The sequence below is a fragment of the Mobula birostris genome, chromosome 1 (genome assembly GCF_030028105.1).
Source record: "Mobula birostris isolate sMobBir1 chromosome 1, sMobBir1.hap1, whole genome shotgun sequence".
Lineage (NCBI taxonomy): Eukaryota > Metazoa > Chordata > Chondrichthyes > Myliobatiformes > Myliobatidae > Mobula > Mobula birostris.
Genome location: NC_092370.1, coordinates 42,290,493 through 42,317,732, shown reverse-complemented (window position 1 = coordinate 42,317,732; position 27,240 = coordinate 42,290,493). Strand labels below are relative to the sequence as shown.

The following is a 27,240-nucleotide window of genomic DNA, read 5'->3' as shown; positions in this document are numbered from 1 at the left end:
AAATAAAACACAATATTCTAAATCTGTTATTTTAAAAGACTGAAATAAAATCTTTTGGACTTTAAGATTAAATCAAAACCAGTACTTAGTACAATTCAAAACAGACCTGTCTGGAAGTACACGGCAGATTCACTAGCATCTACAAGAGTAGTTTGCTCTTGTAAAGAATTCCATATTTGAGATACCAACATGTTTTTTTATTTAGATGTCAAACCTCATATAAAGTTTCTGTAATTATAGATTAACTTTCTGTTCAATAAATGTCACAATTTGTAATGAATAATATTTAAAATAATTTTTAAAATGTGTTAATGATTTTAAACAGATTCCATAATATGTAACCTGATAAGCTGAAGCATATGATTGACCTCCTGATAGCCCAAAATCTCTATTGTCCATAAGGAAATTCAGAAGTGTGATGAAACATCATTGACCTGCCTGCATGAACAGAACTTCAACATCTCTTCAAAAGTTTGACAGCATCCTGGAGAAAGCTACCTGCTTGATTGGCATCCAATTCACCGACTAAATCTTCACTTCCTCCACCACTGGTATCAAATACACTGCAACAAACTGTCGAGTCTTTATTAACACATTCCAGATGCATAACAGCTACATCAAACAAAAAGGACAAAGGCAGCAAGAACATAGAAATGCCATAGCTTCCCTATCAAGTCACATTCCATCCTTAGCTGGGAATATATTTCCATTCATCCATAGTGAGACCAAATCCTGAAACTCCCATGCTACAGTATAATGAGCATATTTTCTAAACAGATTGCAGCTGTCCAAGAAGATGGCTCACTGCTATTTATTGCATGGATGGCAGTAAATACTGTTAGTAATGTACAGAAATTGTAAATTAATTAAAAATTATGCAACATTAGAATTTGAACATGTAAACTGAAGGGGGGTGGGGTGCAATATGTACCTGAGATGAACAAGAGAAAAACTTTTATTTTCTGTGCCAGGTGATGTTTGCCAATGGATTCCGAGTGGATTTGCACAATGATTTAGAATCTAAACATTAGAATGTGTTAGGAGTAAAGGAATGTTACCCAGTTATCAGGAGACTGCTTTCCAAATTGTGAGAGGAGAGTTCTCCTCATCTCACTTTTGAGCCAATGTGGTAGCCTTTATATTATCTCCAGGGAATCAGAAATGGAAAAGTCTGAGAATCTTTCTGACCAATCAGATGAAAAAATAGTTTCGGAAGTGTGCAAACTGCAAAACACATTTTTGTAAATGAGAAATAAAAAATAGACTTGGATACTACACGCTAATAACTATTGTTAATAATTACTTTAGTAAGACAATTGACAAGGTCACACATGGGAGCAAAACACATCAAAGTTGCTGGTGAACGCTGCAGGCCAGGCAGCATCTCTAGGAAGAGGTACAGTCGACGTTTCAGGCCGAGACCCTTTGTCAGGACTAACTGAAGGAAGAGCTGGTAAGAGATTTGAAAGTGAGGTAGTTTAGAAGGTTCAGTCACTTGGCAATCAGGATGAGGTAGTGAATTAAATTAGATGCTGTCTTTGTGAGAGAAGCTAAAGAGTGGTTCCCTCTCTGACTGGAGGCCTATGATGTGCCACAGGGATCGGTGCTGGGTCCTTTTGTTATTTATCATCTGTATCAATGATCCGGATGATAATGTGGTTGACTGAATCAGCAAATTTGTGGATGACACCAAGACTGGGGGGGGCGGGTGTAGTGCACAGTGAGAAAGGCTATCACGGATCATCTGGAAAAATGGGCTGAAAAATGGCAGATGGAATTTAATGCAGACATGTGCGAGGTTTTACATTTCAGGAGGAGCAACCAGGGTGGGTCCTATACAGTAAATGGAAGGGCACTAAAGAGTGTGGTAGAATAAAGAGATTTGGGAATACATGTCCATAATTCACTGAAAGTGGTGGCACAGGTAGATAGGGTCATAAGGTAAGTTTTTGGCACGTTGACATTCGTAAGTCAATATATTGATAGAGTACAAGAGATAGGATGTTATATTGAAGTTGTATAAGACATTGGTGATGCCTAATTTGGAGTACTGTGTGCAGTTTTTGTCAGCTACCTACAGGAAGGATGTAAACAAGGTTGAGAGCATACAGAGAAAACTTACAAGGATGTTGCCGGGTCTGGAGGACCTGAGTAATAAAGAAAGATTGTTTAAGTTAGGAATGTATTCTTTAGAATGTAGAAGATTGAGAAGAGATTTGATGGTGGTTTATGAAATTATGAGGGGTATAAATAGGGTTAGTGCAAACAGGCATTTTCCACTGAGCTTGGGTGGGACTACCACCAGAATTCATGGGTTAAGGGTGAAAGGTGAGAAGTTTGAAGCGAACATGAAGGGAAACTTCTTCACTCAGAGGGTCATGAGAGTGTGGAATGAGCTGCCAGCACAAGTGGTGCATGCGAGCTTGATTTCAATGTTTATGAGAGGTTTAGAGAGGTACATGGATGGCAGGGGTATGGAGGGCTATGGCAGGTCGATGGGAGCAGGCATTTTAAATGGTTTTGTTATGGACTAGTTGAGTCGAAGGGTCTGTTTCTATGCTGTACTTCTCTTTAGCTCTATAATTAATTAATATCAATAATAATATAAGCAATCTGCAATAAATTGACTCAGATAAATCAAGTAAGAAAGAGATGTGCAGCAGAGAAACAACCTAATGATAAAGAATACTATATTATTTTTACATCAGGAGGAATTGTTTTCTCTGTGAAGAATACTCCACTCCAAGGTGAGAGGGGAAAGATTTAGGACAAGGCTTTCACGCAGCATGTAGTAGGTATGTATATGGAGCAAGCTGTTAGGAGAAGTGGTAGAGGCAGGAACACATAACATTTAAAATGAAATTGGGCTCGTACATGGATAGGAAAGATTCAGGGTGAAAGGGGCCAAATACAAACAAACAGGGTTAGAATATGCAAATATTTTGCTCAGCATGGATGCTGGGCCAAAGACCTGTGCTGGAGTTCTTATGAAGACTAATGAAATCTGTTTATGAACCTAATTTTCCTATCCCCAGAGAGGTTATTTAGTCATTAGTAGTTTAAAAAATTATTTAACTCTCTCCTACTCCTAAATCCACCAGACCTAAAGTTTCCATCGCCATTAAAACTTGGAATTTTATGCCATTACATAAAAAATCACAACAATGCAGCTGATGGAGATGCAGTGTATCACCAATAACAACTTGCAGATTTGAATGCTTGACATTCCTGGACACTGGAAATGGCTGTTTGTTTTATCCATTGGCATATGGTGGAGAGTTGACAACCTCAGAGTCTTTAGCACCAAAGAATCTAAGGCCCAAACTTTAGCATTGAACCCAAGTTGTTTTGAAGTGCAATTGGTTAGATAATTTTACTTTAACTTTTGATTTATACTGTGACTTGGATGAGAAGTATCATATGTACACTGGCATTTATTCAAAGTTCTCTGTGGTGTAGATTATTATTTGCCTCTTTTGCCTGATTTGAACCTTAAAGAGCAAAATATGGTATTGTGTAATCTGCATATCAGGCAGCAAATGTTCTGTTGAAAAGTTATTGAGCTGTGATATAATTTTGTTTTCCCAGTAGTAATATCTGGAATTATGGAATATTGTTTCAGAAACAATTTTGCCATTGTTAAATGGAGATGGAGGGAAGTTTTTTTTCTACTGGTCTGTTGTGATTCTTTGGAATTCTCTATGACAGAGAGCTGAGAAAAAGGAATCACTGAATATCCAAGTCATGGATTGGCAGATATTGGAGTTGCAAGGAAGTCGGGAGATATGAGGAGGGAGTGGGAAAATGGTGCTGAGGTCAAGATATGATCTTATTGAATAGTGGGACAGCTGAAGAGCAATTAACCTACTGCCACTCTCATTTCTTGTATATTTATATCGAGTTCAGTTGAAATATATTTATTAGAGTCATAGAAAAGTACAGCACAGAAGCAGGTCTTTTGGCCCGTCTAGTCCATGTCAAACCATTTAAACTGCCTACTACCATTGGTGTGCACCAGGACCATAGCCCTCCACACCCCTACCATCCATGCACCTATGCAAACTTCGCATAAACGTTGAAATCAAACTTGCATACACCACTTGTGTTGGCAGCTTGTTCCACACTCTCATGAACCTCTGACTGAAGACGTTTCTCCTTATGTTCCCCTTAAACTTTTCACCTTTCACCCATAACCCGTGATCTCTGGTTGTAGTCTCAGTGGAAAAAGCCAGCTTGCGTTTGCCCTGTCTATACCCCTCATAATTTTGTATACATTTAGCAAATCTCCCCTCAATCTTCTATGCTCTAAAGAATAAAGTCTTAAACTATTCAATTTTTCATTATAACTCCCATCCTCCAGACCTGGCAACACCGTTGTAGATTTTCTCTGTACTCTTTCAACCTTATTTTATCTTTCCTGAGTAGGTGACCGAAACTGCACACAATGCTCCAAATTAGGCCTCACCAATATCTTATACAACTTCAAAATAACCTCCCATCTCCTGTATTCAATACTTTGATTTATGATGGCCAATGTGCCGAAAGCTTTCTTTACGATACTATCTATTTGTGACACCACTTTCAATGACTTATGGAACTGTATTATGGAATGTTGAAAGGCCTAGACAGAGTAGATGACGAAAGGCTGTTTCCTATGGTGGGGGATTCTAGGACCAGAGGGCACAGCCTCAGGATATAGTGGCATCTATTTAAAACAGAGATGTGGAGAAGTTTCTTTAGTAAGAGTGTGGTGAATTTGTGTCATTTATTACGACAGGCAGCTATGGAGGCCAGGTTGTTGGGTGTATTTAAGGCAGAGCTTGATATGTTCTTAGTTGGACATGGCATCAAAGGTTATGGGGAGAACAGGATCAGCTATGATTGAATGGCAGAGCAGACTCGACAGGCCAAATGGCCTAATTCTGCTCCTATGTCGTATGGTCTTATGGTTTTCCCAGATCCCTTCGTTCTACCACACTCCTCAGGCCATACGTCACTTACTGCCTAAGCAAAGACAATTAATAATTAATGGTTACATAAACATCTTATTTAGGCTCTTTATCCTTCCCTCCCTTTCTCATATCTATTAATTTAAATAAAAAAACTTTGCCTGTTTAGAATAAGACCCACAAGTAATTCTTGAATAGAAACCTTAGGACACAGGCCAGGTGAGTCATCAAACATGACTCCACGCTCCAAATCCTCAGCATCTGCAAAGTGTCAGGGGGTAAGAACATTGAAAATGAACAGCTAAAATAAATTCCATTAGCTTTGTCACTTGACTAAATCAACAGATTGTGATGCAGATGAACATTCAGAGTATATGCACTTGATCAAAACGAAGATGGTTTGGGATGACCTCTTTGGGCAAGAGTCATGAGTGAACGAGTCATCCAGAACACCAGCAATGAAATCTAAAAGTGGATATTTTGCTATGGTCATACAATGTGCTATTTACACCTATACTAGTGTAAAAATAAAATTTGTTTTATAAGTATTAATTTTGGAGCTACTGTATACGTTCACATTAATGCTTAGCCAAAACAAATACATTGAAAGGTGAGAACAGAAGAAAAAACCTTTCAACCCTCCAGCTTAGTCTCCTTACTTCAATTCGAACCCTAGCCCTGAATTCATTTCTCTGATCTCAGATTGCCAATTTCCTTTGAAATGTACATCAGAGTCCATATCCTCTGTGCTCTGTGACAGTGTGCCGGTACTTTGCAATCTATTTCCTCTTGATTTGCGATCGTGCCTCCTAGCTCTGTTAGTGATGTTAAAAGCTTGGATCATGTTCCCCTTGCCCATCGTTTTCTCCAGAGAGAACAGCTGCTTCTCTTGCGGCTCAGTGATTTAAAGTCCAGGCTGCCTTTGTCACTGTTCTTTGTATGTTTTCCAGTGCCACTAAATAGAAATACCTTTTTAGCAATGCAGGGACACAGAACAAAATCATGTGGATTCAGGGTCTTTTTTTGGAACATTTAAAAAAAAAGCTGCAAGTAGAGAAAAAACAGTGAGGGTCCAGAATAATGTATTTTTCGATGTGGTCTTACTCGCTGCCAATTCACTGACAAAATAGCATGATATTATTTGAATATTTTAATGACATCTGCTACATTAAAAATCAATAAGCTCTACTCAAAACTGCAGTGCAGTTTTATGATGTAAATACTGTTTAAATTGCATATTTTCATAAATTTATTTAATGCAGCATTGTTAGTTGATAGAAAACATTTTTGTTATTACAAGACAAAGGGGAAAAATGTAAGTAAATCTTTTTTCTCAGGCACTGCGCTCAGTAATTAGTGCCTGACAGCAAAATATTTACTTCAATGACAGTTATCATGTTTGTTTTCAAACATGGGACCCAGACTCAAATCTGGATTATGATTAGATAATGCTGATGGCCTGCTGTAAACAGGAAGCACAGCAACAATTCCATTCAGTGAAAAATATATTTTAACAGTAACAGAAAGGTGAAACAGAAATACAAGGTATTGGCCTGAAAACATTCATGAGGAAATGTGCTAAATTAATACATGGTTGTTAGCATTTTCACCCCCCAGCACCACACCCATATGTGGCTTTGATTTACTCTCTTTCTATAGATTAGAGTGCCGGAAACTACTAAATTAAGATTTCACATGTAACTCATGGCTTTCTGATTTGAGTCAAGTTGAGCTTACTGTCTTGTGGCATTTGGTGAGGCACAGTACAATGAAAACAACTTTGTTTGCAGTGGCTTCATAGCCACAGAGATACATGCCGCAGACAGAATATTACAATATTCTTGTGATGCAAAATAAATTGATTTTCAAAAGTAAATCAATGTCTGTGTAATCCCCCATCATGAAGGTTTCAAAGCTCTCCGCATCTTTCTTGACAAAAGAACCAACCCTCCCACCCCCCTCCCCCACCCTCCTCCATCTGGCCGAACTGGCATTCAGCCTGAACAACTTTTCCTTTGGCTCCTCCCACTTTCTCCACAGTCGGGGGGGGGGGGTAGCCATGGGCACTCACATGGGTCCCAGTTATGCCTGTCTCCTTGTTGGCTATGTAGAACAGTCTATGTTTGAAGCCGTCCCTGGTTATACTCCCCAAATCTTACTCTGCTACATTGACAACAGCATTGGTACTGCTTCATGCACCCATGCTGAGCTCATCTATTTTATCAACTTTGCTTCCAACTTCCACCCTGACCTTAAATTCACTTGGTCCGTCTCTGACACCTCCCTTCCCTTTCTCAATCTCTCTGTCTCCATCTCTGGAGACAACTGTCAACTGACAACCTTTACAAATCTGCAGATTCCCATGGTTATCTCTTCCCACCCTATCTCCTATAAAAATGCTGTGCCCTTTTCTCAGTTTCTTTCTCCCTGCTGCATCTGTTCCCAGAATGCAGCTTTCCATTCCAGGAAATCAGAGATGTCCTCCTTCTTTAAAGATGGAGTAAATGCTACACCTGACCATTCACCTCCATTCAGGGCCTCAAACAGTCCATCCAGGTGAGGCAACACTTCACCTGCGAATCTGCTGGTGTTGTCTATTCTGTCTGGTGCTCCCGTTGTGGCCTCCTCTACATTGGTCAGACCCATCGCAAATTGGAGGACCACTTCGTCGAGCACCTCCACACCATCCGCCCCAAGCAGGACTTCCTGGTGACCAAACAATTTAATTCCCATTCCTGTTCCTGTTCCGACATATCAAACTAAGACTTCCTTGTGTGCCAAGAAGAGGCTACCATCAGGTTGGAGGAGCAACATCTTATATTCCATTTGGGTACCCTCCAAAAAATCGCCCCCACTCTGACCTTTAACTTCTTCTCACCTGCCTATTACTTTCCCGCAGGTCCCCTCCTTCCTACCTCTCTCCTCTAGTCCACTCTCCTCGCCTACAGATTCTTTCTTTTCCAGCCCTTGATACTTCTCACCCACCTGGCTTCACCTACCACCTTCCAGCTTGCCTCCTTCCCCTCCGCCCACCTTTTTGTTCTGGTATCTTCCCCCTTCCTTCTCAGTCCTGAAGAAGGGTCTCAGCCCGAAACGTTGACAGTTTATTCTTTCCCACAGGTGCTGCCTGACCTGCTAATTTCCTCCAGTGTTTTCTGTGTTTTGTTCTGTAACACTTCTTGGAAATTGTAAGGTCATAATCAGCTTTTTTTTTTCCAGCTTAAATATCTTAATTTGAGCCACACAGTACAACAACAGTATCACATTCATACCGGAGGGAGCATAATTTATTCCGGTAAGTTATTGGTCAACACACACAAAATGCTGGAGGAACTCAGCAGGCCAGGCAGCATGTATGGAAAAGAGTAAACAGTCAACATTTCATGCTGAGACCCCTCATCAGGACTGGGGAAAAAAAGATGAGCGGTCAGAGTAAAAAGCTGTGGGGAGGGGAGGAAGAACCACATTGTCATAGGTGAAACCGGGGGGGGGGTCGGGGGGTGAAGTGAAGAGCTGGGAAGTTGTTTGGTGAAAGTGGTACGGGGCTGGAGAAGGGGGAATCTGATAGGAGAGGACAGAAGACTATGGAAGAAAAAAAAGGGGGAGGAGCACTAGACACAGGTGATAAGGTGAGAGAGGGAAATGCGAATGGGAAATGCTGAATGGGAGGGGGGTCATTACCGGAAGTTTGAGAAATTGATGTTCATGCCTTCAGGTTGAAGGCCATCCAGACAGAATATAAGCTGTTGTTTCTCCAGCCTGAGTGTGGCCTCATTGCGACAGTAGAGGAGGTCATGGACTGGCACGTCTGAATGGAAATGGGAAATGGAACAAGGAGATCCAACTTTTTGTGGTGGATGGAGCATAGGTGCTAGGCGAAGAGGTCTCCCAATCTGCGTCGGGTCTCACGAATATACATGTTCACCTTTCAATAGAATTGATAACCATCTATTTTAAATGACTGAGAACCCTGCTGAATGAGGCACAGTTCAACAGTTTGCTCCAGAGTGACGTAGATCTTGCGTAGCATTTTTGGCATGATACAGAATGATGCTGTATCTGTAAAGACATGGCAAGCTGAAAAATAATTTGGATGTTACTATTTACTTGCGGGGGAGAGACTGTGGATAGTAGGGCAGTTCTTTTAGAATGAGGGTATTTATATAACGTGAAATCACAAGAACACAAGAAAATAGGAGTAGGAGTCACACACACAGAATGCTGGAGGAATGTAGCAAGGCGGTGCTGGACCCTTCAGTGGGACTGGAAAGGAAGGGGGAAGAAGTCAGCACGAGAAGGTGGGGGGAGGGGATGGAGTACAAGCTAGAAGGTGATGTGAAACCGGCTGACGGGGGACATAGGTTGGTGGGGGAGGGGTGGTGGAAATGGTAGATGGCTGAAGAAGAAGGAATCTGATAGGAGAGGAGAATGGACCATGGGAGAGAGGGAAGGAGGAGGGGCTCCATAGGAAGGTAATAGGCAAGTGAGGAGGAGTATGAGGGGAATCAGAATGGGGAATGGGAAAAGAGAGGAGGGGGGAGAGTGGAGAAATTACCAGACGTTAGAGAAATTGATATTCATGCTGTCAGGTTGGAGGCTACCCAGACAAAATAAGAGGTGTTGCAGGGGTTCCTTGGTCTCTCTATCTTGCTCTGCCACTCATTATGATCAATTTGATCTATCCCACATCTCAACTCTTTCAGTGTGCCAGATCTTCATTGATATTTATCTGGCAAGCTTTCAAAAATCCAACTCCCTCCACCTAATGATCTAGCATTTGGATAGCAACGTTCAGAGATTCAGTACTCTCCCCAGGAGCCATAACAAGAAAGGTTAGTCAACCATCAGGGCATGGGTAGTGCAACCTCACCAAAACGGCAAAAAGGAGGTCTACCAGGCACTCCAGGACAATGGAGTGGGAAGGCAGAGTGTCCTGCAAAAGTGTAGCTATGCCCTACAATGAGATGACAGGACACACAGAGACAGAAGGCAGGATTACAGCTACTCCAAAGGATACCAGGTTCTGGCCTGAGCCACCACCACAGGTAGCAAGCACTATGTCAAGGAGAAAGGTGATAGCGGGGAGAGTGAAGAGAAGGGAGAGTATATTGAACAGCTCAACGTGGAGATTAAAACTCTATGTATTACAGCTTCAGGGCACCTCACCAAGGTCAAGGCAAACTTTTTAGAGTACAGCACTGAAACAAGTCCTTCGGCAAATCTAGTCCAGGTTGAATCTATTTAAACTGCCTACCCCTATCGACCTGCACCGGGGTCACAGCCCTCCATAACCCTACCATCCATGTTCCTATCCAAACTTCCCTTAAATGTTGAAATCAAGCTCACATGGTTGCTCATTCCACACTCTAACAACCCTCTGAGTGAAGAAGTTTTCCCCTCATTTTCCCCTTAAACTTCTCACCTTTCATCCTTAATCCATGACCTCTGGATGTAGTCCATCCAACCACTGTAGAAAAAGCCTGCTTGCATTTACCCTATATATACCGCTCATAATTCTGTATATCTCTATCAAATTTTCTCTCAATCTTCTATGCTCTAAAGGATACAGTCCTAACCTATTCAGTCTTATCATTCAGGTCCTCCAGACCTGACAACATCCTTGTGAATTTTCTCTGTAGTCTTTCAACCTTGTTTGCCACTTTCCTGTAGGTAGGTGACCAAAACTGCACAAAATACTCCAAATTAGGCTTCACCAACATCTTACACAACTTCAATATAATATCCCATCTTCTGTACTCTGTACATTGATTTATGAAGGCTAATATGTCAAAAGCTTTCTTTACAACCCTATTTACCTGCCTTGCCACTTTCAACAAATTATGGGCCTATATTCCCAGATCCCTTTGTTCTAACACACTGCTCAGTGCCCTACCGTTCACTGTGTAAGACCTGGTTCGTCCTACCAAAGTGCAAAACCTTGTCTGCATTAAATCCCATCGGCCATTTTTCAGCCCATTTCTCCAGCTGGTGCTGATCTCTCTGCAAGCCATGATAGCCTTTCTCTCTGTGCTCTACACCCCCAGTCTTGGTGCCATCCGTGAATTTGCTGATCCAGTTAACCAAATTGTCATCCAGGTCATTGATACAAAGGACCCCTGTATGAGTGCAGCGTACTACACCTCTACAAATATGGTTGCACTTCTAAAGGTGGTCCTGACGGTGATCAATCCATGTAGGTAACAGTGATCACTTCGCTGGCCTAAACAGTCTGCTGCAGGTGGACAATTGAACAAGCATGCTGAGGAGGGTAGCAACTGACTGTAGCTTGTTGAGGAGATGACGCACAAAAGCATCTGTTCTGGGGCTTGTTAATATGTGATTCTGCTCTAAGCCCGTGGCAACCCATCTTCCAACAGATCACGCTCCTGCCGCGCACATTCCTGCTCACTGCTCTGGCAACGACTTCAAAACATTATTGAAGCAATGGGTGATCTAGTGGAGGCATTTGCAAACTGGATGCTCCATTCAGGCTCCTGAGTGAAGTAGTAAAAATTTGCTAAGCTCTAAAGACAGAGCATCTAGTTATCTGTCAGTTTCAGACAGGGTAACTCATTAATTCTTGGATACACATCCTGTTTGTGTTTCAAATCCTCACAGTCAGATACATAGTCACACAAGTAGTTTTCTGACCGTTGCCTCCTACTGAGTTGATTGTCACCTATAGAAACCAGAAGGATGGCAGGGGATATGGAAGCTAAAAGTAGAACTGATGTCCACAGAAAACATCAAGGAACTTAAAAGAGATTACATAGATTGGAGAAATGAAAAACTTCCCTTTGGTTCCCTGGATCACTGGTGGGAATCAATTAAAGAAAACATCAAAGGATTTGTCATCTTCAGAGGTGTTTAGAAGGCAGGAAAGAGTCAGAGGGAAATTTGCCAACACCAGAAAAGCTTACAGAATCTGCTTCTTCTATGGTCAGTGGAGTGGGTGTCGAGGGAGAGCTACAGCCTCACTCTTGGCCTTGGAGTACTCCAAGACTACCTTTTGATTCAGAGTCTTCACTGTGGAGTGGGATGAGATGTGCTTGCATTTCTTCTAAGTCCTGGCAGAGGGAGCAACAGGTTTAAGGAAGATGATGACTTTGCAACATCCCAGCAGTCTGATGTTACAGGATTTACAAATCCTATGCCAAGCTATACAGTTTGAAAACCACAGACAGCATAGTCTCCCAGAACTTACCGTCCTCATTCTTGAATAGTGTCTGGACCAGCTATTAACTCTGGATGAGCTTGTGGAAGATTGAATCCACAAATTATAATTTTTTAAATTTGTAGATATAATAATATATCAGAAGCAATAACAGGATATCACATGGTATTTTCAATATGCACAATCATCCTCATTTAAAATGATTATGACTAAGGGCTGTTGTGACTGTGATCATAGTCACTGGAGAGATGCTGAAACTGGTGATACAGAAGTCTCTATTCAGCACAACAAGCAGACGTCATTCTCATCGAGATCCTCTCAATTGAGGCTCACAAACCCAAAGGTACGTTATATTTTTATACCCTTAAAATCAAAGGTAACAGTAGGCGATTCAATACAATTTCAATGGTTACAATGACACTGTTTCCTTCAATACTTTGGGTTGACAAATGGTTCCTTTGAGATACATAGTGGAAGTACATTGTAATTGATAGTGCATCTCTGAAGGCCCAGATGAATTTGGGGAAAAGCTAATTAACATAAATATTAGACTATAAGGCCATAAGACATAGGAGCAGAATTGGGCTTTTTGGCCTCTCAAGTGTGCTCTGCCGTTCCATCATGACTGATTTATTATCACTCTCAACCCTATTGTCCTGACTTCTCTCCATACAGATTCATCATCCTCTGGCTAAAGGACTTCCTCCTCATCTCTGTTCTAAATGGACATCCTTCTGTTCTGAGTCTGTACCTTCTGGAAACATCCTCCGTGCATCCATTCTATCTAGGCCTTTCAATATTCAATAGGTATCAATGAGAACCCTCCCCTCTTCCTTCTTCCAAATGACCAAATGGCCTAAACCTGCTCCTATATCTTAATTTGTCATATCACGATTCAATAATAACACATTTGTAGGGTAACATAATTGGGAGAAATGTACACAATTCTCAAACACTGACACTTCGGGTGTCACTTTAAGAGGCTGGTCTGACATGATGACATTATTACGCAAAGATTTTTAACACAATTTTGTGCTAAGTTATGGCATTTGATAAAATATGTTACAGGTTTCACTAAACATAAAACACTTGACTTTGTTTGATTTGCAAAAACCTACATTGGTGACCCCCGATGCGCTAGAACTATTCCAGAGTTAATCAACATGTTGGCTAATGCAGTTGCTTTGAAGCTGCTGGTGTTTTGGGAGCAGACTGCTGTTGCTTGGTTTGTACAAGCTGAGGCCTAGTACGCGCTGTGAGAAATCACCACCGACGACATCAAATTCCACCACGTGGTATCGTCACTTGGCAACTCCACAGCTGCAAGGGTAGTGAGTCTACTAGAACACTTGAACACAATAATACTGGTTGCTGAAAACTTACCTTTGACAAACTTTTGGACTATCAGAGTCTGAGCGTGCCGAACAGTTGTTATCCGTACCCGGCCTCGACAATGCTAAGCCGTCAAAACTAATGTGGACCTCATGCTGTCTCTCCTGGGAAATCACCATCCTTGTTTTACTTTTAAAGAATTCTTCATGCAGCAAGTGCCTGAGCAAGTTCGCATAGCCCTTGCTAATGCACCTGTGAAGGACTATACAGAGCTTGCTAGAATGGCGGATAGTCTACACTCAGCTCGGCAGCAGTGCATCATTCCTCCTCCTTTCTCTACTTCATTAAGCCTGGCTAGCAAGGCTTCCAACATAAGCATGCCCATGTCTGCAAGACAAACAATGCCAGGCCTGTGCTTTCACCATGCCCACTTTGGTATGAACACTAAGAAGTGCTGACTGCCTTTCAGCTTCAACAGTGCCAGCGCATTGGGACTTCAGAGGTCTGTGAACACCGTGGGTTCCAGCTGTCAGGGTCGTCTACTGTTCATTACGGACATCCTTTCAGGGCGACGCTTACTGTGTGACACAGGTGCTCAAGTGAGTGTGCTGCCAGCCTCACCTACTGATGAGAAGGCAAAGAGCGACAAACCTCACTGGAGGCCGCCAAGGGCAGCAGGATCCAGACTTACGGGACACAACACATGACACTGCTCCAGTGGGCTATGTTACATGTGGGACTTCGTTCTGGCTAAAGTGGCTAGACCGCTGCTTGGTGCAAGTTTCCTGTTAGTCAGTCATAATAACTGCTGGCTGCTGGACGTCAAGGACTTCGGGTCGTTACCCTGCTCCCCCAGTAAGTTCCCCGCAACAACTCTGTCAAGCACATGAACCACTGCCTGTGAGTTTACTTAGCTTCTGGGTGGATTCTGAAACCTCGCCAAGTCCATGTTTTCTACTACAGTCACAAAACATGGCGTTGAGCACCACATTCCCACAACTGGCCCACCAGTCCATGCCCACATGCGTAGACTGGACCCAGAAAAGCTGACAACCAAGAAGGCTGAGTTTGCCAACATGGGAAGTCTTGGCATTATATACCAGTTGACTAGCCCCTGGGCTTCACCCGCCATATGGTCCCTCAGTCCGATGGCCTTTGCTGCCCATGTGGTGCTTACCGACACCTTAATATGGCCGCCACCCCCAATCATTACCCAGTTCCACACATCAAGGTCTTTTCAGCTGATTTAGCGTGAAAGTTCATTTTTTTCAAAGTTGATCTAGTTAGGGGCTACCATCAAGTGCCTGTGTGCTCAGAGGACATTCCCAAAACAGCTGTGATAACCCTGCTTGATCTTTTTGAGTTTTTGTCCATGCTGTTTGGACTGAAAATGCAGCACAGTCTTTCCAACTGCTGATGGACTCTGCAATAAAAGACTTAGATTTTCTGAAGTTTACCTGGATAACATACTTGTCACCAGCGCGTCCAAAATTGAACACATATCTCATCTCTGCACACTTTTCAAGCACCAAAGCCAGCATGGGTTGATTATTAACGCTACTAAATGCCATTTTGTGTTGTCTACCATTGACTTTCTCGGCCATCGGATCTCCACAGAAGGTGTGAAATCCCTCCCATCAAAAGTAGCCACTGTTATGGATTTCCAATGCAATGCACTACAAAAAATCTATGGGAGTTTTTAGGTATGGTAAATTTCTATCACTGCTTCATTTTGCAAGCTGATGAACTTGAGCTCCCTCTGTGTAGTGTACTTAAAGGCAATACCCTTAATTAAGTCCTTTACTGGTTAGCGGACATGACCAGGGCATTTGATGATACAAAACGAGCTCTTTCTAATGCTACCATACTGGCACACCTGCTCCCCAACGCACCCATAGACATTACTCCTGATGCCTCAGACTATGCTGTGGGTGATGTGCATGAGCAGCTGGTCAAAGGCATGAGGCATCCACTCGCCTTCTTCAGCCAGCTGCTCCGTCCCCCCGAAAGGAGGTATAGCACGTTTGACCATGAGCTTCTCGGTCTTTATCTGGTTGTCTGCCATTTTCATTTTCTTCTAGAGGGTCGCCATTTCCCAGCATTCATTGACCACAAACCCATCTTGCAAGCAATAGCCAAAATACCAGACCCTTGGTCTGCACGGCAGCAATGTCACTTGGCCTGTGTATCTGAGTTCACTACTGATATACAACATATCAAGGGGAAACGTAATGCTGTGGCCTATTGCCTCTCACGGTGAGCCATTGAGGCCGTACACACGGAGGATGACTATGCTGGCATGGCAGCCGACCAAGTTACTGACCCTGAGGTCCAGGCTTACCGAACAGCAGTCACAGGCCAACATTAAGTTCAGTGAAACTGGTGTTTTTTTCCTGTGTGATGTCTCATCTGGTCGCCCTCGCCCCGTTGTGCCCCCAGACTGGAGCCAGACTGTTTATTGACTCCGTACATGGCCTCTCTCATCCGGGCTGGAAGGCCTCACAGAAACTGTTGCATTAAGGTTTGTGTGGCATGGCCTCAGGAAAGACATGGGTGTTTGGATTGCAGCCTGTGTGGAGTGCCAGTATGCAAAAAATTAACCATCATGTGCATCATTGGCATCTTTTAAGTCCTTGAGCGATGGTTTGACCATGTCGATGTGGATCCTGCTGGCCCTTTCTTCCCCCCCCCCCCCCCCCCAGTTTCATGCACCTCCTTACCTTGGTGGACCATACCTCCAGGTAGCCAGAGGCCCCCTTTAGCAAAGACGATGGCCACAGATGTGGATCGGGCAGTGGTCAGCACCTGGCCTGCTCAGTTTGGCACCCCATCTGATATCTCCTCTGACCGCAGTCCCCATTTCAGACCTCTGGGCTGCGAAGGCCCAGCAGCTCAGCATTAGGCTATATCACACCACGGCGTATCAACCGCACTCCAATGGCCTATGTGAGCAGTTTGACTGCTTCTTAAAGGCTGCTCTGAGGATTTCCCTGAGTCCTGCTGGGACCCAGAGAATGTGCAGTTGGCCGTGGTTGAGTAGGTATATAGGCAGTCGTTACAAATGCCAGGTGACTTCATTCCTGATACCACCACTGCCAGGTCGGCCTCTCAACAGTGGTCCACCCATCTCAGTAAATTCAATTCCTTCTCACCTATTCTCACCCCCCATCACGGTGTACAGCACTTTTGGGTCCCTGTTGACCTACATTCTGCCTTGCTTGTTTTCTTCTGCCATGATGCACACCAACATCCCCTTAGGCTCCCTTACGATGGCCCGTTCCACCTATTGGAATGGGGAGAAAAGACTTACATTATAGGTAAGAGAGGTATACCCGAATGTATTTCAGTAGATCACCTTAAACCAGGCCAAGGTTTGGAGTGTTCCACTGCTATGCACCTGGCATCACAACATGACCACGAGCATATCAATGCACCTCTGGACCAGCCGGACAGTCCTTCTGTTCCTCCACCCATGGAAACAGGAGCCGAGCCAGGCGGCTCATCGGAGCTCCAGAGAGCCCCACAAGGCCGGTTTTGGTGAGTTCTGTGGGGTGGGGGGTGGCCTATGTAGGGTAATGTCATTGGAAGAAATTCACTACTACTGACACTGAGTTGGGGATGCACTTTAAGGGGCTATTATTACGTAAACATTTTAGTGAGATTTTGTGTTTACGTTATGGAGTACAATAAAATGTGTTATGGGCTTCATTAAACTTAAAATGCCTCACTTTGTTTTATTTGCAAAAGCCTACACATTTATATTTGATACCCCATGAAACCAGGAGCAGGTCTAGGCATGATCATTTGACTGGATCCCGATTTACGAAATATTAGCACGACAAATCACTTAAGCTGCAAATACTGCAAAACAACTGACATTATTTGACCATAAGCTCATAAAACATAGGAGCAGAATCAGGCCATTCAGCCCATTGTCTTCTCTGCCATTTCGTCATGGCTAATTTATTATCCCACACAACCTCATTCTCCTTCCTTCTTCCCATAACCTTTGACACTCTTACTAATAGAGAACTTATCAACCTCCGCTTTAAATATCCTCAATGAGGGCCTCCACAGCCATCTGTGACAAAGAATTCTCCTTAAGATAATTCAGGAGACAAAATTAATTCTACCTAAATTGACAATTACAGTACTTACAGCAGCTATTCAAATTAATCCTGAAATATGACATTGCTTCGAAGGTGCAGTTCATTTCAGCTCCATGTCTTATAACACTCAGTTAAATATTACTTACATTTAATTTGTTGTGTTAAAAGTAGATCTCTCCCAAATATTACATCATAATAACCTTAACCATTTGTTGAAGTATGCTGCATATTTTAAACAGTTCCTCTTTTCAGTAGCTTAGTTTCTGACCTCAGAATGTGGGTAGGCTTTGTAGAAATACATTGGAAAAAAATAGCTCAGAATGGCTTCTGATGAGGATTCATATTTAAGAAGTCCTGGAAACTTATTGTTTATGATGTCTAATCTTAGGCTATTTTTTCGGTTGTACTCCAGCTCCAGCGTTATGGATTTAAATATAATGCAATATTTTCTTGCACAACTGACGTATGTACAAATTTGTCTTTGACCAATATCTCTAGATATATTTGAGAATGTTGGTGACTGAAAGTCCTCTTCTCTTGGCCATTTAGTTTTGTTAAAGTCAGTGGAATGGAATGACAAGAGCTGAGTATAGACGATACACACACAAGCGATCAAGCACCAATGAAAGTTAATAATAAGCAAGAAATTCTGCTGATGCTGGAAGTCCAAGGCGACACACACAAAATGCTGAAGGAACTCAACCTGATGGCATGAATATCAATTGCTCTTTCTGGTAAAAAAAAGAGTTTTTGCCTCCCTATCCACTCGTCTTCTATTCTTCACTCTGGCCCCTTACCTCTTCTCACCTGCCTATCACCTCCCCCGGCTTCCCTCCTCCTCCTCTTTCTCTTGTGTCTATTCTCCTCTCCTATCAGATCCTCCATCTTCAGCCTTTACCTTTTCTATCCATCTGGCTGTCTTCTTTCTCCTCCACCCACCTTTTTATTCTAGTGTCTTCCCCTTTCCTTTCCTGCCCTGAAGAAGGGTCTTGACACAAAATATCGACTGTTTATTCACTGCATAGATGTTGCTTGACCTGCTGATTTCCTCCAGCATTTTGTGTGTGTTCCAGTGAAACTTAATTCCTTGTTTCTGAGCACTTTTCCCTCTGAAATGGCATTTTAACAATTTGTGATGCTAATTGTATCTGTTAAGGAAAAAATAGAATTATGATTTATATGCTTCATTTGTAAAAGCATTCGGTGTTGTTTATGTCCAATCTACTGAGGTTTGGGACAGGCAATGAATAAAGCTAAAATTCTAACTATTCCTTTCTCAAAGATTTAATCTTCATTCCTACTGCAGCGGAAGCCAGTAGTTAAGAAACCATACATAGCCTGGCAAAATTTGATTTATACAGCTTTGCTGCAGGCTGAGCTCTTAAGAGGCAGGAGCTGGCTCTGTGCACATGTACCTATAAATTTCACTTTCACCATTAAATTTTAAATGCATTTTGAGTTTACCCAGGAGCAACTCATAGCGACAGCGTAACTACACCCTTGATAAAAAGTTCTTTTACAAGAAGCTGCTAATGTGTAAAACATGGACAATGTTATATTAAATGTATTAGTCCAAGACTGGCATTTATAGATATTTATACAAGACCACCCACACTGACTTATGCCAGTGTAGTATTCCATGGTTGGTGGGCTGAATGTTATGCACATTTTAATGTTAACTTAGAAAAATTAAAAGCATCTTTTCTTTAAAAGTTCTTTTAGAATTTTGCTTTGCACTGATTGCATTTATACTGCATTAGACATGCTAATTTAGTACAGGGACACTAATTTCCACAGTTATTCTGTTTCACACTCTTTTCAAAATTGCAGCTAGGTTTATATTAGGCCCAAACTGCTTCCTATTAATACAAAAAAACTAACAAAGGTCCTTATAAGGAACTTTTCAATATTTAATGGTACTGAATGAAATATTTGTAGGTCCTCCCCCGACTGTAGTTGCATGATTTATGTACAGCCCCTGTTTGGGAGATCTGTGGGATGGATTTGTTGGATGCTGTGATGCTGTAGGCATCTTGTGCCACTTGAGAACTCCAGATCACAGCTTCATTTTCAACTAGTAAACTTTCAGGTTACAAACAGTCCACTGGAATTGAAATCTGCCACAGCATGGACCTGAACCTGGAGCACCAAAAAGGTCCTCGTATAAGCACCAATATAATCTAATTTTATCAGATTGTGCATTATAAATTGATCCTAATAATATCAAAAAAGCTGTGGGGAATCTGAACTATCGTAAGACTGAATTTGGAAAAAAATAATTCAGGATTTTAGTATTGGTTTGGAAAATGTTTTGTGTATAAGAAAGCAATGAGCTAATAGCTGAAATACATCCTTTCAAAAGTGAAATCTCAAAGTTCGCATCTTGTTTCAAAATTATGCTCCACAGACCATGGGGGAGAATTCTAACCCCTTTATTCTTGTATGGCACTCTCTTTCAGGAATACCTTTGTGGACATTCTCCGAGCTATTCTTCTGTCCCTGGAAATTCTTATTGAAGATCCAGAGTTACAGATAAATGGATTTGTGCTAATTATAGACTGGAGTAATTTCACATTCAAACAAGCCTCCAAACTGACTCCCACTATACTAAGACTAGCCATAGAAGGATTGCAGGTCAGTGATTCTGCACGTTTATTTTCCTTCTTGATTTTGGAATGAGAAGTTTCAATGTTTTACAAACTGTAATCTCCACGGCTTTTGAGTAAATATAATACGCGTCCCATTGGCTCATTAGCTAAATAAAGCACAATAAAAGGATGTAGCTTCTTGAAAGGTGACTTCCACATCAGTAAAGGGCACGCTGCAGATGTTAGACACTTCCCAATTATGAGGGAAAGAAACTGGAAGCCCAGTTGTTCAGAGACATTACATCTTTCCTCTCAAGTATTCTTTTTAGAACAGACTTGGCTGACTTTAGCTAAAGGAAGCTGCTCCGTAAGGTTCAGTAGTGGTAAAAAGTAAAATATAATCAAATTGAGAAGTATAGGTAAGGTTCAGTAAAATAAGGTACTTTAATTAAAAGGGTCGGAGTGGAAAAGCTAAATAGGGTATCACAAAGGGGTAAATCAAAAAGGAAAAAAAAATTGAAAGTCAACAAGCTTGAGTATTAAAACTACAATGATTTAGCAATAAAAAATTGCACAGGGAATTCCACACTTTTGTGGTCCACCAGAATAATATTAGAGTAGGAGGCAGCCTAATTGTTTTGGTCCATTTTCAATAGATCAAAAGTTTTGTATATTTCCAGCTAAGGTACCACAGGAGGGGGAAAAGCCATTTTCCACTGTGCGGTCCTGGAAAAATAGAATAAAAGAGAGGTTAGAGGCCAGAGGGAAGCAAAAGGTCACATATCAGCAAGCCTTTTCTTGTATTCATATGTGCAACATCCAGACTGATGAGGAAAGATCAAAAATATCCCAAAGGAAACAGCGAGGGAGAAAGGGGTCGTGCTTCATACCAGGGTCATCGTGTAGAACTGGTGGAAACCAATCAGCAAAAACAAAAATTAGGTCGGTAGTGTAGAAGGCAGGGATCAGAGAAATGCTGTTACTATGAGCAAAGAGTAAAGAACTACTGTTGTCAATTGGAAAATAAGAGCTTGGCAAGCAGGAGTAAACATTAACAGGACTTTTTCTAGTTACCCTGCATCTGAAGAATGTTAGTGAAGGAAGTTCAAAAATTCAAAGTTCAAAGAAAATTTATTATCAAAGTAAAACACCTGTGTCTTACCATATACTAGCTTGAGATTTATTTTCTTGAAGGCATTTACAGGAAAGGGAAGCACAATAGAATTTTACAAAAAATACAGGAACATACAAAGAGTGACAAACAACCAATGTATAAAAAACAAACTATGCAAATAAAAATAATACTGAGAGCATGATTTGTGAATAGTCATTGAAAGTGAGTCTGTAGGTCATAGAATTAGTTCAAAGTAATGGTGAATGAAGTTATCCACATCAGTTTAGCAGCCTGATGGTTGAAGGGTAATAACTGTTCCTGAATATGGTGGTGGGAAACTGAAGGCATCTGTACCTCCCTGCCTGATGGTAGTAGTGAGAAGAAGGCATGGCCTGGATGCTGGAGGTCCTCGACAGTGGATGCTGATTTCCTGAGGCAGCTCTTCATGTAAATCTACTCAATAGTGGGGAGGTTTTGCCTATGATGGACTGGACTGTATCCACCACTAGGAAATTCTGCTGCTATGGTGTGAAGAATGATTCCACATTAAGAGGTGGCAGACTAATAAAAATAAAATTCATTGATACCTTTTAGTCACAGTACTGGGCTTTGCAGAACCGCAGATGAGGAAATTATGTGCAAAATCCTTGCATCCAGCTCATGTGCTGCTTGGGCTGCTGTCAGCGCATTTTCTAATGACCAGATTTTAGATCCATTGAAAAGTGACCTTACTAAGTTCTTTGCTTTGTGTTCTTAACATGTAAGGGCCCATCAGGTGAAAAGCACACAGCATTTCTTTCCCCCAGCCATGCTATAGGTGGAGTTTGAAAATTTGCTATTGATATGCTAAGTGGGGATGAACAGAGGGAGAAAAGGCTTATCCTGTATCTGTGGAGATGTGGGGAGTTGTGTGCCATAATGTCTTTGTAAGGTCCAACTGAACTCCAGTTTGACAAATCTATGACTCCGTTAAAATTATTTTTGATTTAAATTAAACAATATCGATCGAAGGTACCCAAGTTTCTTCAGTTTGCTCCATGTAGTTGATGCTTAAGCATAACAGCTTCTTTTCTTTTAAAAATTCCCTCACCTGTTTTGGATTATCAGCTACATTGGTGCCAGTTTGTTCTAGCAAACAGGCCACCTAGCCAGATCTTTGTGCAGAGCCGAGCTAGTAAATGGCAGTGGCCCACAGGCCAATATCGAACAGCGGTCCTCTAGTGACAGTTAGCATTGGTCCAAAGTTTGTCATCACGATGATACGGAGAAAACCCATTGTATTAATTCTATTGCATCTATTTAAAAACTTCTGTGTAGGAAATCTTAAAAATGTCAGAAATATATATATCTGAAATCTTTAGTGTTAAATTAAATCCTTATCAATTCAGAACCATTCAGTAAAACATTACAGTTATTATAAAACTATCAAAGGTGTTAGAAACACATCCATCTGCTATGTGAATGTGTTAATTTCTGCCATCAACTGTTATAAACATCTCTTATAATCTAGTTATTAAACAACACTAATTAGAGCTAATAGCAAATACTATTACTTCGCCTGACAATAGAATTTGAAGTTCTGCAGGGAGGGTGCACTGATGAATATTTTTGGACCTGGAAACCCACAGAGAGTCAATCAATATCTGTGCAGAGAAGTTGTTTATGCTTGGGATATGTAAACTTCCTATAATATTTGCAAGGAATGGCTGGTATGAACAGGGAAAGAAGAAAATAAAATGTTTTTGAACAGGATTATAAAGCAAAAGGAGCAGGAAACTAACATAGTCCACAGTTAATAGAACAAATAATAGAACACACATTATAGCTGAAAAATAGAGTTTTAATAAAATGGAGGAATTCGATGAAGAAAAGAATCATGAAATCATATTACTACGTTTTGCTACAGAATGCAAACAGAGCTTGACAGAAAAGCCATACGGGATGTAGAATAAGCAGATTATTTTAGAGATTGTATAACTCATATATTGTATTAACAATCTAAATTTCTACACTCTTCTATTCACTGGCTTTAATAACAATTACATGCTGGTATCAATTGAATACTAATTTATACTCACTTTTACTTTTCTGCCCATATCAGGAGAGAAAGTATGCTTCAAGTTTATTTGACCAATCCAGTTTTTAATATACAAAATAGGAGCAGGAGTGCGCTGTCTTCTCCATTTTGTAAAGAACCTGACTGAAGTTTTAGTTTTTCCATCACTATCATCATACACCTCAATTCCCTAAATGCCAAAAATCTAATGACTCCATTTTGAATGAGGCCAGTGAACCTCCACATCCCACTGGGGCAGGGCAGAGAATTCCAAATGTGGGTTACCCCCTGAGTGAGGAAAGTTCTCCGCTTCGCTGTCTTGAATGGCCTGCTCCGTGATCCTGGACTCCTCAGTCCGGGAAAATATTCTTCCTATGTCAACCAGGCAAGCCCGTCAAAAGTGTTACATTTCATTTAGATCTCCTGATATTTTTCTAAAGTTTACTGGAAAGAGCACCAGTTAATTCAACTTCTCTTATAGCAAACCCATAACATTTGAAACCGGTCACGTCAGAACAGAAATGCGAAGAAATTTTTTTAGTCAGAGGGTGGTGAATCTATGGAATTTGTTGCCACGGGCAGCAGTGGAGGCCAAGTCATTGGGTGTATTTAAGGCAGAGATTGATAAGTATCTGAGTAGCCAGGGCATCAAAGGTTATGGTGAGAAGGCGGGGGAGTGGGAATAAATGGGAGAATGGATCAGCTCATGATAAAATGGCGGAGCAGACTCGATGGGCCAAATAGCCGACTTCTGCTCCTTTGTCTTATGGTCTTATGGTCAGTCCAGTAAACCGAGGGGGTTTTGATTTACTTTTCAATTGGTTCGGCACAACACTGTGGGCCGAAGGACCATTCCTGTTCTATGTTCTTATCTGTATTCTTTCTATGGCAAGTAGTAAGGTGACCATAAATATACACAATATGCCAGGCCCTATAGAACTGCAATAGGAATTCCTTACTCCTGTAATCCGACCCTATCATAACAACATACCGTTTGCTCTCCAGTTCATTAACTGTACTTCTGTTATGGCCTTCAAGCATATCTTCGAACATTAACACTACCCAATTTCTCATCATTTAACAAAGAACTCTGCTTTGCTGTCATATGTTGTAAAGTGGATGACTTCACCTTTTTTGTAAGTTCTTCCTCATAATATCCAATGTGTGAATAGGTAACAGTAGTCACTGGGTTCAGCTTATTGAGTGTAAGAAGTTAAATGCAAGCCTGAGGCAATAAAGATTCACAAAGGGACTGATGAGGGCTGTTGTGCAACTGGGACCCTTGGGAAGTGGTTTAACAAAAACCTAAAGTAATCTTCCTGTAGATTTGGGCCCCCTATCTAAGAAAGGATGTGCTGCCACTGGAGAGGGTACAGTGGAAGTTCTCAACAATGATCCTGAGAAATAAAGGGCAAACTTATGAACAGCATTTGACGGCTGTTAGCCTGTACTAACTAGATTTTAGAAGAATGAGGGGGAACCTCATTGAAATCTGTTGAAAGGCTTAGATAGAGTGGACACGGAGAGGACGTTTCCTATAGTGGGGGAGTCTTGGACCAGAGAGCACAACCTCAGAATATAAGGATGTCCCTTTAGAACAGATGAGGAGGAATTTCTTCAGCCAGAAGGTGGTGAGTTTGTGGGATTCATTGCCACTGATGGCTGCTGAGGCCAAGTCATTGGGTATATTTAAAGTGGAGGTTGATAGGTTCTTGATCAGTAAGAGTCAAAGCTTATGATGAGAAGTTCTCCATCAATAAGCCCAGTGAAGATCAACAAAAGCTTGAGGAACAGTTCCCCCACATTACAGCCTTTTGAGCTCAACCTTTTGCCTCCAACATCAATTCCAGTTTACCAGCAGCACATTTACATTCTATGTGGATGAATGTGATACATTTCTCCCCTTCCCTGATCCATAAAATGTCATAAAGTTAATTAATAACTGGACTGCATGTCAAAGGTTTCAAACTATTCCTATTTACATTCATATTTCCAAACTTAACAGTATTTGTTTTGGCATTTTAGATAATGAATCTATTTGATCCATTTATCTTTCAACAGATCTGATAATCTAAATGGTAGTGCTGCTTTGCTTTATTTCAGATTCTTAATAGAGGCAGTACAGGTAGCAGAGTGTGGATGCTAGGTTAGCTCTATTATCCAGGAAGAAAATAATAGTATTCACATAGACCTCAAAGTCTCAAAATGCTTTAAAGGTAATCAAGCTTTTCTTCTGGACAGTTCCTGTGGTTAAGTGGCAGCCAAATTATGTTCGGTAAAATTTCACAAATATAACTTAATAGTGGTGATGTTCCTTTAATGGTTTTGTTCAAAAGATAAATATTGATTGGGAACATAAACTAATGTTTTGAAGTAAGATCTGCGAAGCGAAAAGGCTACTGGTTTAATGATATCACTCTCAATAATGTTCTGCAAAGTTACCTTATATTTAATGGTCAAGACGTTTAAAGTACTTAAGCGGGAGATTATTATGTTCACTTCTGGGCCACACAATCTAGTTCAGGGGTTCCCAACCTTTTTTATGCCATAGACTAATACCATTAAGCAAAGGGTTTGACCCCAGGTCGGGAACCCCTGCTCTAGATGCATGTCAAAATCTTAGAGGCTGGAGACAAGACTTATTAGACTGGTGAATCTGGGCTGTTCTCCTTGGAGTCAAGAAGGCTGAAGGAAACTTGATGAATAAGATAATGATGGGTTTAAATAAAGCAAATAGACAGAAGCTCCAGTTCCCATTAGCAAAACATCAAGAATGTGAGGAGACAGATTTGAAATAATGAGCAAAAGATAGGTGATATGTAGAAAAGATCATAACAAGAGATTATAAACGCAAGAAATTCTGCAGATGCTGTAAATCTAAAGCAACACACACAAAATGGTGGAGGAACTTAGCAGGCCAGGTAACATCTATGGAAATGAACAAACAGTTAATGTTTCAGCCCGAGACCCTTCTTCAGGACTTGCAAGAGATTGCTATGATCAGGAAATTTGAGCCTGTGATGGCAGGGCAGCATGAGAGTGTGGAAGTTAGCACAGCACTTTACAGTACAGGCGGTAAGATCAGGAATCAATTCCCACACAGTCTGTAGAGAGTTTGTACATTCTGTCTGTGACTACATGTGTTTCCTCCCAGTTCTCACATTCCAGATATGATGAATAAGTTGTGAGCAGGCAATGCTGGCACAGAAAGCATGGCAATACTTGTGGGCCACCCAGCGCAATCCTTGATAATTTTATTTGATGCAAAGTGATGCATTTTAACATATGGTTTGATGTATATGTGACAAATGGGTGATTGTCTTGGATTTCTCTTGCGATTGGAAGACTGTATTGAACAGTGATTATGTAAGATGCCGCAGGCCTGTTACCCTTGTTTGGTGGTGTCACAGATGGTGGGGAAGCTGAACGGCCTGAAAGGACTACGTCTCAAGCCGTGGGCTTGCCTGCTGTTGCCGTCCAGGAGAGGAGATGCCGGAGGCGGTGTAGCATGGCATCCGTGCTCAGTTGGGGGCAGGCCTCTTCTGCTAGTGCTGCCCTCCAGTGTTCAATTTGTGGAATGACAGGCTGGATTGCAGAGGCTATGCACTGCCAAGAACTGCACTATCAATGTGCGGGACATGTCGCTCAGGGACTTGGGCTATATATACATATTTTCTTGCATGACTTTTTTTTTTGCTTGCTATTTTGATTCATGTGATACGTATGCTTTGCACCTTGGCCCCAGAGGAACATTGTATTTGTGTATGGTTGAATGATAATTAAACTTGATTTGAAATAAAGATTTAAAAAATGAAGAAACAGCCAATCAGAAGAAAAAATAATTGGCAATTGGCATAGGGATCGGAGGGAGGTGGTGTGGTAGGTGAAGTCTGACAGATCTGGGTAGTAATCAGCAGA

At 41.5% G+C, this 27,240-nt stretch overlaps 1 protein-coding gene across 2 annotated transcripts in view; it reads left to right on the top strand.

The window, feature by feature from the left end:
* LOC140195905 (clavesin-1-like) overlaps positions 1–27,240 on the top strand; it is an 88,444-nt gene that overhangs the window by 3,261 nt on the left and 57,943 nt on the right. For both annotated transcript variants that reach the window (XM_072254576.1, XM_072254568.1), the window contains exon 2: positions 20,024–20,198. In XM_072254576.1, the coding sequence (XP_072110677.1) occupies positions 20,024–20,198 (175 nt within the window). The remainder of the gene's footprint in view (positions 1–20,023; positions 20,199–27,240) is intronic.